The sequence below is a fragment of the Berghia stephanieae genome, chromosome 1 (assembly GCF_034508935.2).
Source record: "Berghia stephanieae isolate SIO BIC M18660-M18661 chromosome 1, UCSD_Bste_1.3, whole genome shotgun sequence".
NCBI lineage: Eukaryota > Metazoa > Mollusca > Gastropoda > Nudibranchia > Aeolidiidae > Berghia > Berghia stephanieae.
This window is the reverse complement of record NC_088360.1, coordinates 135018491-135030990: the sequence shown is the minus strand read 5'-3', so window position 1 is coordinate 135030990 and position 12500 is coordinate 135018491. Positions and strand designations below refer to the sequence as shown.

The 12500-nt window shown below is 36.9% G+C and overlaps 1 protein-coding gene across 1 annotated transcript in view; it reads left to right on the top strand.

Annotated features, from left to right (window-relative positions):
* LOC144963274 (prostaglandin E2 receptor EP4 subtype-like) overlaps positions 1-9698 on the top strand; it is a gene marked incomplete at its 5' end in the record, with an annotated part of 30019 nt that extends 20321 nt beyond the window's left edge. The window contains 1 exon segment of the mRNA XM_078897151.1: positions 7080-9698. Within this exon segment, the coding sequence (XP_078753277.1) occupies positions 7080-7185 (106 nt within the window). The 3' untranslated portion in view covers positions 7186-9698.
* Positions 9699-12500: the final 2802 nt, after the last annotated feature.

Sequence of the window (12500 nt, the reverse complement as noted above, 5' to 3'; positions counted from 1 at the left end):
CTACTAGCGGAGAGCCCGCGATATTTTCGAGAAAATAAAGACTACAACATACAGGCACTCATCTATTTCAATTATTATACTACGTACTGTGTTGTTGAAATTAACATAGATCGAAATAAATCGATCCGGAAATAAAGTCTGTAGGTGCGCTCAAACGGATCTGGCCAGATGGCGATTACCAACGTCCAATCAAGGACTGACCATTATGCTCTAGCAGATTTTCTAAAGAATCATTTGAGTCAACAGATGCTAGAATTACCCTTATTTGAAAAAAGGGTTTGGACGTTGCCTGTATATCGATATGTAAAAAATATTTTGATAAGTTTTAGATTTGCCAGTAATTCTGTGCTCATTGGCAAATATTTAACATGCGCCGTAAAGAACAATTTTGACCATTTTAAAAGAATAAATATACTAAAGGGGGGCGAAGTGACCAAGTGGATAAGGCATTGCTCTGTGACCCGGAAGGTCCCGAGCTCGAGCGCCGCTTCAGGCACTTTCGTTTTGTTTTAAGTTTTTCATTGGGGAATATTATTCACCCCCCAATTTGCTGACTTGAACAAGTTGGATGATTCCTCTGTTGACATCAGACATCTTGTTTGATGAAACATCTATATTCCTTTGTGGAATGTCTAGGCGAAGATATCTTATGATGTCGTGGCGGAAGGGCAAAATTGTAATTTTTTTATATTTTTATACCTAAATGAATCCCAGACTTGTCAACCATTCACCAACTTGGGACGATAAAGAATTCCAAATTGAGACTTTTGGGCGAGTTAGGTTAACCTTAATTTACCGATCAATAATATTTGAATTAATAGACGTATTTGGTCAAAACAAAATAAATACATTTTGTCAGGGGAGATAACAGCAGCCATTCTTCTATTCTCCAAGTGAAATGGGTACCATTCATTGACCAGGGCTATAAAATCCTGGCACACAAGTGCCATATGTCCACGATTTCTGGTCGTAATGGAGATCTATTGACGAGTTATCGTGTCCATGCATGTTAATAACACGCACACTTGGAATTGCCTGCTGTATTCTGAAAACAAAACAAAACAAGTATTTACAATTTTGGCCAGAAAACTTGTCCTCCAAATATCGATCGATTAAAATGACCCTCCTCTTGGCAAAAACTCTCAAACCTGGGACTTCCGCCGGAATTCCCAATTTTGAGAGTTTTTTTCCAAGAGGAGGGTCATTTTAATCGATCGATATTTGAAGGTCGAGTTTTATGGCCAAAATTTTTAATACGTGTTTTTATCAGAGTCCCTTTAGCATTGTCGGGTTTATGAAATATGACCATGTCCTTAATTAACACCGCTTTTGTGTGTGTGTGTGTGTTTGTATGTGTGTGTGTGTGTGTTTCTCTTATCGGACAAACGGCTGTAATGTATTGTAGGGATGGGAGGTTGGATTGATAAGGGAAGTCAACACGATTGACAAGATAAAACATCCAAAAGGGGTGTTTGAGAATTTCTGGGAGTTTTTGTTGATGACAGCTAGGGCTATAATATAATATACTATTATTTTGATATACATCGCGGCGTAGACAGGGTTGCCAGAGCCATGGAGAAATGCCAAAATGGCCTTGAAAAAATACCAAGTATGTTTAGACATCCCATGTTCAGATAAAATGCATTTTAAAAAAATAGAAAATGATGCCCTTTCGCAACGGCACCATTAGATCCCGTTACCTAGACGAGTCCATGGGCTGTTTGAGAATTATCCGGGAGTTTTTGTTGATGACAGCTAGGGCTACTATTATATTATTTTGATATAAATCAGGTGTTGCCAGATTATTTTTATTTTGCATAAACTGCCAAACAAGTCACGAAGAAATGCCAAAATGGTCTTGAAAAAATACCCAGTATGTTTAGACATCCCATGTTCAGATAAAATGCATTTAAAAAAATAGAAACTGATGCCCTTTCGCAACGGCACCATTAGATCCCGTTGCCTAGACGAGTCAAAAGACAAAACATCCAAAGGGGTGTTTGAGAATTCCTGGGAGTTTTTGTTGATGACAGCTAGGGCTATAATATGGTATTATTTTGATCTACATCGCGGCGGCGTAGACAGGGTTGCCAGAGTCATGGAGAAATGCCAAAATGTGACCTCTCGTCTCAAAACGGTATTAAGTCGGGATGATTAAGATGCTGAAAATGGAATTTGTAGCAAGAACTATCATGTTTAAGTTGAGTTTATATGCTTTATAGAGGAGAATGAATATCATATTTTAATGTGCTAAATACCAACGTTTCATAATTTTTGACCGGTTTAACTATAATTTGACTTTTTAGCATCTGGTCCATCCCGACATAATACCGTTTTGAGACGAAGGGTCACAAATGGCCTTGAAAAAAAACACCAAGTATGTTTTGACATCCCATAATCAGATAAAATGCATTTTTAAAAAAAAATAGAAAATGATGCCCTTTCGCAACGGCACCATAAGATCCCGTTGCCTAGACGAGCGGCAAGATGAAGCATCCAAAGGGTGTTTGAGAATACGCTTCAAGCTGGCTAGAACTTTCACATGTCTTGTGATCAGAATGTGTAAAATTCAAAACATGATTAGATTTGTAATGGGGTTTTTTCCCTCTGGATACGCTTTTATGCTCGTCAGAGAAATATTTCATAAGGGCGTCCGCCATTGTTCCGATAGTTTAGAGCCAGTTACTAAGTTACCATGCGTCATTACGAGGGAAGTGACGTTACGACTGTTGAAGTGTATTGTATCGAAGATAAACCAGCTTTATTAATCCGAAGTCTTTAGTCATACAGCTGGTGATATTATGATAAGCACTAAATATTGGTTGACTTGTTTTATCGCCTACATATTTGAGTCAATTGAGACAGTGACGGTACCATTTATTGGATTTGATATTATTCTGTTTGTGATATTAAGATTTGGCTCATTGTTTCATTTTTACGGCCAGGCGATTGGTTCCGTGCGCATAAAAGGTCGCATCTTGTCGAAATCATCGGTAGCTCTGACTTGGTGCTTGAAAATGATATTATGGTCACAATACACTTCAACAGTCGTAACGTCACTTCCCTCGTAATGACGCATGGTAACTTAGTAACTGGCTCTAAACTATCGGAACAATGGCGGACGCCCTTACGAAATATTTCTCCGACGAGGATAAAAGCGTATCAAGAGGGGAAAAAACATAAATCTGATCATGTATTGACTTTTACACATTCTGATCACAAGACAAATGAAAAGTTCTAGCCAGCATGAAGAATAAAAAGTACAGATTTTCTTTGTTTAGAACCACGATGGCCGCCGTTGCTGGGCGACATGACATCAGACTATTGAATCCAATTAGATCTGGTATCATTTTGTTTGTGATATTAAAATTTGGCTTATTGTTTCATTTTTACAGCCAGACGCTTGGTTCCGTGCTAATGTAAATAAACGAACTGGGGGTGGGGTGTGCACATATATTAACAACAAATGGTGCCACCCCAATAACTGTCAGATAAAAAAAATGTATTGTGACGATTATATTGAATTTATTACTGTTTCGTCACGACCATATTATCTACCCCGGGAATACACTCATGTCATCATCATCAACGTCTACATTCCACCATCATCAGACATCACCACAGCGAAAAATATTTTGAGGAAAGAAATACAGGATATTCAAATTAAGTCACCCGATGCCGTATTGATGGTCACTGGCGATTTTAACCAATGTAACGATTTTACTCTCCCGGGACTTCATCAATACGTGGATGCGAGACAAGGGACAAAAAAACATTAGATTTATTCCTGTGTAATATTAAAAATAGTTATAAATGTTTACCCCGTGCCCCATTAGGTTTATCTGACCACTGCATGCTCTTGCTACTCCCCACCTACCGCCCTGTTTTTAAACGTGTAAAACCAGTAAAGAAAAGTGTACAGATCTGGAACGGAAGTGTGTGTGAAGATTTGCGTGGTTGTTTTGAATGCACTGACTGGAATGTTTTTATCGAATCATGTGATAGTGTGGATGAGCTGAATGACTGTGTGAGTGAGTATTTAAAATTCTGTGAACAGCTAGTGTCTTGTAAAAAAGAAATAAAATATTATCCTAACAACAAGCCTTGGATAACAAAAGATCTAAAACTTTTATTGAACCAAAAGAAAACTCTCTTTACTAGTGGAAACAAAAAAGATCTGAAAACAAAACAAAAAGAGATAAAGAGAGTAATATCTAGTTGTAGAGACAAGTACAAAAATAAAATTGAAAAATGCTTTTCTTCTGGGGATATACGGGACACGTGGCGGGGGCTTAAAACCGCTGTTAACTATAATCCAAAGCCCACGATTATATCAGAAGACATCGAAATTGAAACTCTAAATAAATTTTATTCACGTTTCGACACAGCAAACAAATTTGATATTGAAAATGAAAAACATAAATTAGACAGGGCTTTGGAAGATGAAATGACTATTGAGGTCAGTGAAGAAGAAACGAGATTCGTATTTTAGAAACTAAACGAGAGGAAGGCTGCTGTGCCGAATGGATTGAAAGGAAAATTATTAAAAGAATGTGCCCATCAGCTTTCCCCCATTTATACACATATTTTTAACTGGTCCTCCAATGCGTTTCGATCCCTGAAATTTGGAAAACTTCAAAAATTATTCCTGTTCCAAAAAAAGAAAAACTTGAAACTATGAACGATCTCAGACCTGTTGCACTGACTTCAATAGTCATGAAATCTTTAGAAAAACTTGTTCTTGTTAAAATTAGGAATCAGTTTATGCCATTGAGTGATAGTCATCAATTTGCTTACAAACCAGGACGTGGCGTAGAGGATGCCATTTTGCTGTTTACAAACAACATCTACAGGCATCTAGATCACGCTAGGAGCTATTGCAGATTGCTTTTTGCAGATTTTTCTTCAGCGTTCAATACAATGCAACCTCGGTTGTTCAAAAATTGACTAGTCTGAATTTAAACAAGTATATAATTGCTTGGGTGCTCGAATTTCTTACGGAGAGAGCACAATATGTTCAATTAGGACAAAACAAATCTTCCTGTATAACTACAAATACTGGTGCTCCTCAATGTTGTGTATTGTCCCCTGTATTATTCACAATATACACGAATGACTGTAGAAGTCAAAACCTGAGTGTACCTTTAATAAAGTTTGCAGATGACACCGCTCTTCAAGGCCTCATAACAAATGGCAACGAAGTGGCTTATAGGCAAGAAATTGATAGATTTGTGTCTTGGTGTGATGCCCACCACCTAGAGCTTAACATAAGCAAGACAAAGGAGCTAGTGATTGACTTTAGGAGAGTGAAGGAACCGATAGAACCGTTAAAATTAAAGGACCAATTCGTCCAGCGAGTTCTTCACTACAAATACCTTGGTGTAACGATTGATGACAGGCTCAAGTGGGATGAACACTTGAAAATAATTAGGCATAAGATGTGCAGACGTACATATTTTTATCAAAACTCTCTCAGTTTAGAATAGATAAAACCCTCTGCACATTATTTTATAGAGCAGTAATTGAAAGTGTTTTGTCATTTTGTATAACAGCTTGGGGAGGCAATTGCTTAGCAGTGGAAAGGAACAAAATAAATTCAAATATTAAAAAATCCATTAAACGCTATATAAATGATGTTGACGATGTAGATCTTTTATACGAGAAATTTTGTATAAATAAAATAACTAAAATATTAAATGACCAGTATCATCCACTAAGACCATCAGTTATTATGTCAGAAAGAAGTGGTCGCCCTTTCTCTATTTCAACGAAAACAGAGAGACACCGAAAATCTTTTCTGCCGTCCAGTATTAGGCTTTATAACAACAAGCAATAATCATTTTATATAATAATTTCTCATTTTTACTTTTAAAAAATATAAATATTAATTTATTAATTTATTTGTTTTGCAATCTTTTCAATTTTCAATTTATAGTGACAGTTTTAACTTTTATACAGTGTTGAAATTATTCATATTATAAAGTGCAGCTCTGGTTATAGAGCTGCTCCTTTTTAAAAAAATATATATACATCCTATTTCCATTGTATTTTTATCTTATTGTGTAAATTATAACACGTCTGTACAAAAAAATTTCCTTTTTGGGATGCAATAAAGTATTATTATTATTATTAAAAGGTCGAAATCTTGTCGAAATCATCGGTAGCTCTGACTTGGTGCTTGAAAATGAATTTATGGTCACAATTATGAAACATGGAGTTAACCGTTATTCCTTATGGTAGTGATCGTGGATAGCTCATACGGTAGAGTCACGCTCTCACCGGCCAGGCGGAGTTGTCGTACCAGTAAAGTCGCGGGTTCACATTTCCGTCAATGCCGCGAAATTTTTTTATTCTCTATTGTCTTCTGGTACTTTCCTACTCACTTCATCTCTTGTTGTTAGAAAATAAATGCAACGTGAGTCAGCTGTACGGTCTTTGCTTCGTACCCGAAAAGTACTGAGCTCCCATACCCGCTGAGTTGTGTGCCCTTGAGCAAGTCACCTCGCCCTAGCTCAGTTTGCGGCGCTGCACTGCTGCTAGCACTTGGGTTATTCCAGTCTTCCCTGGAATAGACCCTTAAGTTAAATTTCAAATATGTGATGAATCAAGGGAATTTTGTTTTGTTTTTTTGTTTTGTTTACAAAAATCTCAGTTTTTTAAAAATCTCTTATCATTAGATTCTAAATTGTCGTTCAGTGGTATGACACTCGCTTCGGATCGGAAGGTCTGAGTTCGAACCTCGCTCGGCGCATAGTTGAGTCCTTGGAAAAGGCTCTTTACTCACATTCTCTCACCGAACGCAGGTGTAAAATGAGTAACTGGTCGTTAACAGCTTTGTCCCTGTTGGAAAACATGTAATATCGCCTAACAGGCGTTATGTCTCGTTATACATGTTACTTGTTGCTGTTGGTCAGGGTCCCCTTGTAATGCACTTTGAATACGTTTAGTGGATATTGCGCTATCCGCTATATAAATGCTCAAGTTTGTTTTTTTAATTCAGTCTTTAGGTTCCGATTCATCCGGATATAACAATGGTCTTATCGTATGTTTTTTTTTTTAACTATTTCTACATAAACCAGATCACAGACAAGCCCAATAACAGAACACTCGACAGCAAGACGACTCCTCGGTGAAGGACAAGAAAAGATTCGGGAAAAGCCTGAGAACAATTCGAAACTTATTTAGTCAGTCGAAAACCCCCGCGAAGCAGAGTGAGAACGCGATGGAACCCCTTCAAAACTCTACAGTAACGCAGTCGTCCCCCTTGCAAAGGACACCGGTGAGAAACAATCTGATCTTCACAAGTAAAGAATCAGAAAGGGAAAGTCTTTGTCGTCAGGATCCTGTCCATCAGCCAGTGTGAAAAGTTTCTGTTGTTATTGGGGCTGCTCAAAACAATAATATTATATTATAATTTAACTCCGGAATTTTGTCTCGTGATTTGGAGATGTCGGAGTGAGTTCCCTTTATTTGTTGACGTCATGGTTAAAGCACCATGGCGACGGCGGACGCAGATACAAAGTGCATTGTTGGTTTAAGGGTAAAGCCTTATTATACGTTTCATATGACGTCGATAGGGTTGGTGGTTATAAAGATGATGATAATGATGATAAGAAGGAGGAAAAACAGAAGAAAGGCAGATGATGAGGAGGAGGAGAAAGGGAGAGAGGAAGGAGCATCCAGTATGAACATTTTCTTTTGGTATTAGGGCTGCTCAAAACTATATATTTAACTCTGGACATTTGTCTCGGTGATTTGGAGATGTCGGAGTGAGTTCCCTTTATTTGTTGACGTCATGGTGAAGTCACCATGGCGACGGCGAACGCAGTTATAACGTGCATTGTTGATTTAAGGGTAAAGCCTTGTTGTTATACGTTTCATATGACGATAGGGTTGGTGATTATGAAGACGATGATAATGTTGATAAGGAGAAGGAATAACAAAAGAAAGGCAGATGGTGAGGAGGAGGAGAAAGGGAGGGAGGAAGGGATGGAGGAGCATTCAGTATGAACATTTTCTGTTGTTATTAGGGCTGCTCAAAACTATATATTTAACTCTGGACATTTGTCTCGTGATTTGGAGATGTCGGAGTGAGTTCCCTTTATTTGTTGACGTCATGGTTAAGTAACCATGGCGACGGCGGACGCAGATACAAAGTGCATTGTTGGGTTAAGGGTAAAGCCTTGTTTTTATGAAAAGATGAGAATACGTTTCATGTGACGTCGATAGGGTTGTTGATTGTGAAGACGATGATGATGATGATGATGATGATGATGATGATGATGATGATGATGATGATGATGATGATGATGATGATGATGATGATGATGATGATAAGGAGGAGGTATAGCAGGAGAAGGCAGATGAGGAGGAGGTGTAGGAGGAGGAGAAAGGGAGGGAGGAACAGAAGCAAGGAGAGCTGATGGAGGAGTAGGAGAAGGGTCATGGTGATGATGGATATGATGATGATGATGATGATGATGATGATGATGATGATGATGATGACAATGATGAAATTTGATGTTGTTTTTTAAAATTACCATGACATTACATTTTTTTAAACTCAGGCATGCTACTTAAAATTGCAATAAGCATAACCACACAACAGGGTCAATACTTCTAATATTCCAACATTACAACTATATACTACTATTACTTCTACTACTACTACTACTACTACTACTACTACTACTACTACTACTACTACTGATGCTGCTAATACTTCATTTGTTTACGATTTTCTTATTATCATTCTAAAATCGATATTGCAATGGCCACTCATACCTCTCCTCTCTCAAAACTGAGAGAGAAGGGGGGGGGGGGGGGGGGCAATTGACGATTTTATTACGGGTAACCCATACATACTCAGTGATCGGCATACACATCAATGAAACAAATAACTTCTTAGCTATTAATAATTAGTGCCAAGGAATCATAATATATGTCATATAGCTGAGACAAAATTTGGGAGTGGGCACTGACGTAAGTTAAAGATCAGAAAAAGTGTTTATGAAACAGCGCCAGACAAAGCAAGAAAATAATACAAGAAAAATAATACCATCACACAAAAATCAACCTGCTTCGACAGTCGAGACAGATTGGGCATGGCAGTTTCCGGAGGATTTGTGTGGCTGGCTAAGAAAACCCGGAAAGATGCGCAAATTTCATAAATTGAGTTATATATGCATTGGTGTAGCACACATCTGGTAATTTACCACTTTAAATGTTCTTTCTATGTCTATTAGAACCCAAGTTATGATTTATTTTTTTTTTACTGAATAAAATTAGTTGCTATGGGAAACACGTTATCTTCGATTTGGGTTCATATCTCAAGTTGAAACTTGCCGCATCTTCCCGGGTTTTCTCAGCCAGCCTCATATTTTTCTTTCTCGTCCTATTTCTTTCTTGCTTTGTCTGGCACTGTTTCATTCACACTTTTTCATATCTTTATCATACAGAGATTAAGCTTGTATTTATTTTTTCCAGAAAACACTTACATTATATTTATTATATTAACTCGACGACTTAAAATAACAGCCAAACTTGTACAAAAATAAGTCTTACACTTCCTAACTTTCTTGTTAGAGTTTTAAGAAAGCGTTTTGGCAATGTATGTTAGATCTATCAAAATGATCTCCGCCTGGCCGAGAGAGAGAGAGAGAGAGAGAGAGAGGGAGAGAGAGAGAGAGAGAGAGAGAGAGAGAGAGAGAGAGAGAGAGAGAGAAGAACGCGAATGGTCGCACAACCGACTGAGCAATCCAGTGTGGGGGGATGGCTCAGTCGGTCATGCGACCGTTCGCTGTCCTCTCTCTCTCTCTCTCTCTCTCTCTCTCTCTCTCTCTCTCTCTCTCTCTCTCGGCCAGGCGGAGAGTGTCAATTGGATCCTCTGTTTGGCACTGGCCCCATGACTTTTTATTCTCTGTTTTCAACTGGTACTTCTCCTTACCATATTTTCCCCATATTTGTTCCTCTTAACAACACCATTCTCTCATCTCTCATCCGTTCCTAGTGTTTCATTCATCAAGTTTTGTTCACAAAGGGGAACCCCGAAACGTCCACATTGTCTGACTTCGTTGATTACATTGAAGCTTTCCTTTCATTTGACTGTCGTTATATATTTCTATGAGAGAAGAAACAGGGAAAAGATATTGTATTCTTATAAGAAAGACTTGCGACATGATCATAACGTAAAATTTGGACTATTATCAGCGAATGTACTTTGGTATCACGATATTTCAATTGCTAGAATTCTCGACTCATAAACAAAATGGAGAGTTACCGGTCCCTTTTTCTACTTCGAAGTAAATGGGTACTTTAGATTTACGGTGGTACTTTATTACAGACTATCGTCCTATCCAAAAGGTGGCAAGCATTTGCTACATGTTGGTTTAACTTTACGTAAAGTAGGTTATTCAATCTCCCGGTCTATTGGCCTGATGGCTCTAAAGACCAGCTTTCATGGAACGTCTATACAAATTATTTCCGGTAAAACAATAATAATATTATTAACATTTATTTGGAGCTCTTCTGTTACAGAATATATTTTGATATTCTTTATCGTTATCATTATTCTTACTTTGCAGCATTTCAGCATAAAACATGATATTAGAAGTGACCCAGCGTCTCAAAACAGTTTGATGTCCTGGATATTGAATGTACATACACAATAAAACTCGATGGTCGGCGGATCAAACCTCTGAAGTAACGATTTTCACAATTGTCGGATCGAAAATCTGAAGTCTACATACGAACTTTGCGCACCATGTTTTATTTTATTTTGGGCGAATCAGATCTTTGATGTCATCTCAGAGGTCTGATCCGCTCAAAATTAAATCAAACATGGTGCGCAGCAAAGCTCGTATGTAGACTTCAGAGGATTGATCCGCCGATCGTGAACATCTGAACTTCAGATAGGAACATGTTGCCTCTTGAAGCTCGAAGAATTAAACAACAATAGGAAATTGGATGGAAGCTTTTATTTAATAAATAAAAACATATAATTTGAACGTTTCGGGTTTCCTCTTTATCAACAAAAACGCGATGAATGGAAGCCCAAAACTCCCACAATATTGGTTTCGTTTAACAAAATTAAAGCTTACATTTAATGTCCTAATGTTTTTTATACCAAGTGTTTATTATTATTATTATTATTAATAATAATAATAATAATAATAATAATAATAATAATAATAATAATAATAATAATAATAATACAATAATAATACAATAATAATAACAATAATAATTAAAATAAATAATAATAATAATAATAAAATAATAATAATAATAATAATAAATAATAATAATAATAATAATAAATATATAATAATAATAATAATAATAATAATAATTAACACTTGATATTTATACCTACACAGATGACAATTGGGGTTGAATTATGTACGTTATGACGTAAAAACTATTCCATTTCTTACATTTAACAAAAGTCAAAGTTCATATATTTTTCCTTTTGATTCTAAACAGAAACAAAACATATTCTGTAACAGCGGCTATGTGGACTAGTGGTATGACGCTCGCTTTCGGATCGGAAGGGTTCGAGCCTCGCTCGGCGCATAGTTGAGACCTTGGCTCTTTGCTCACATTCTCTCACAATACTCAGGTGTAATATGAGCAACTGGGTCAACAGCATTGTCTCTGTCAGAAAAAAAGTGAACTATCGCCTCATCGTTCTATATGGTACGTGCTGCTGTTGGTCGGGACCACTTGTAAAGCGATTTGAGCCCATTGAGTTGATATTGCGCTATATACGTATTTGTATAAGCTCAATTTTTTTTTGTTGTTGTTGTTTTTTGTTTTTGTTTTTATTTATTTACTTTTAAATGGCCTGTTAATCCCGACACAATACCGTTATGAGACGACGGGTCACAAAATTCATTGACATCCCATTTCACATTTGGAATTAACAAATTATTTCAGGATTGCAATAAATGTTTATTTATACACTGAGATGGAAAATAAAAGTTCATCTTTTTTCTTTTTAATCCACTGTTGTTTATCTGTTTATCCAATGTTCTATGTTTGTAGTGCTAAAACACTTCGTTTTAATGTAAAGCGCTTTGCTTTGAGCACATTTAGTGGATATTGCGCTTTATGGTTGCTCAAGATTTTAAAAAATTATAATGCCCTTGTGCACTTTACCATTACAGATATAGATAGAACGAAGTTGACGTCACTCAGGTTTTCGTTATTATTATTTTTTTTGTTTTTTTTTTTTTTTTTTTTTTTTGCCATCCACGATTATGAGGAATTCCCACTAAACTGTATTAACCAGACTATAAACGTTCAAGGTTACACGCAGTTTTGTGTGTTGGTCCGTTATACTTCCGGATGGCAATGTTGTGAGTTTCTAAGCCAATCGCACGCTATCTACGTGTATCCTTAAACGTTTATAGATTGGTTAATACAGTTTAGTGAGAATTACTCATAAACGCGGATGGCAATAAACTATAACAAAGACCTCGGTGGCGTCAACTTCATTA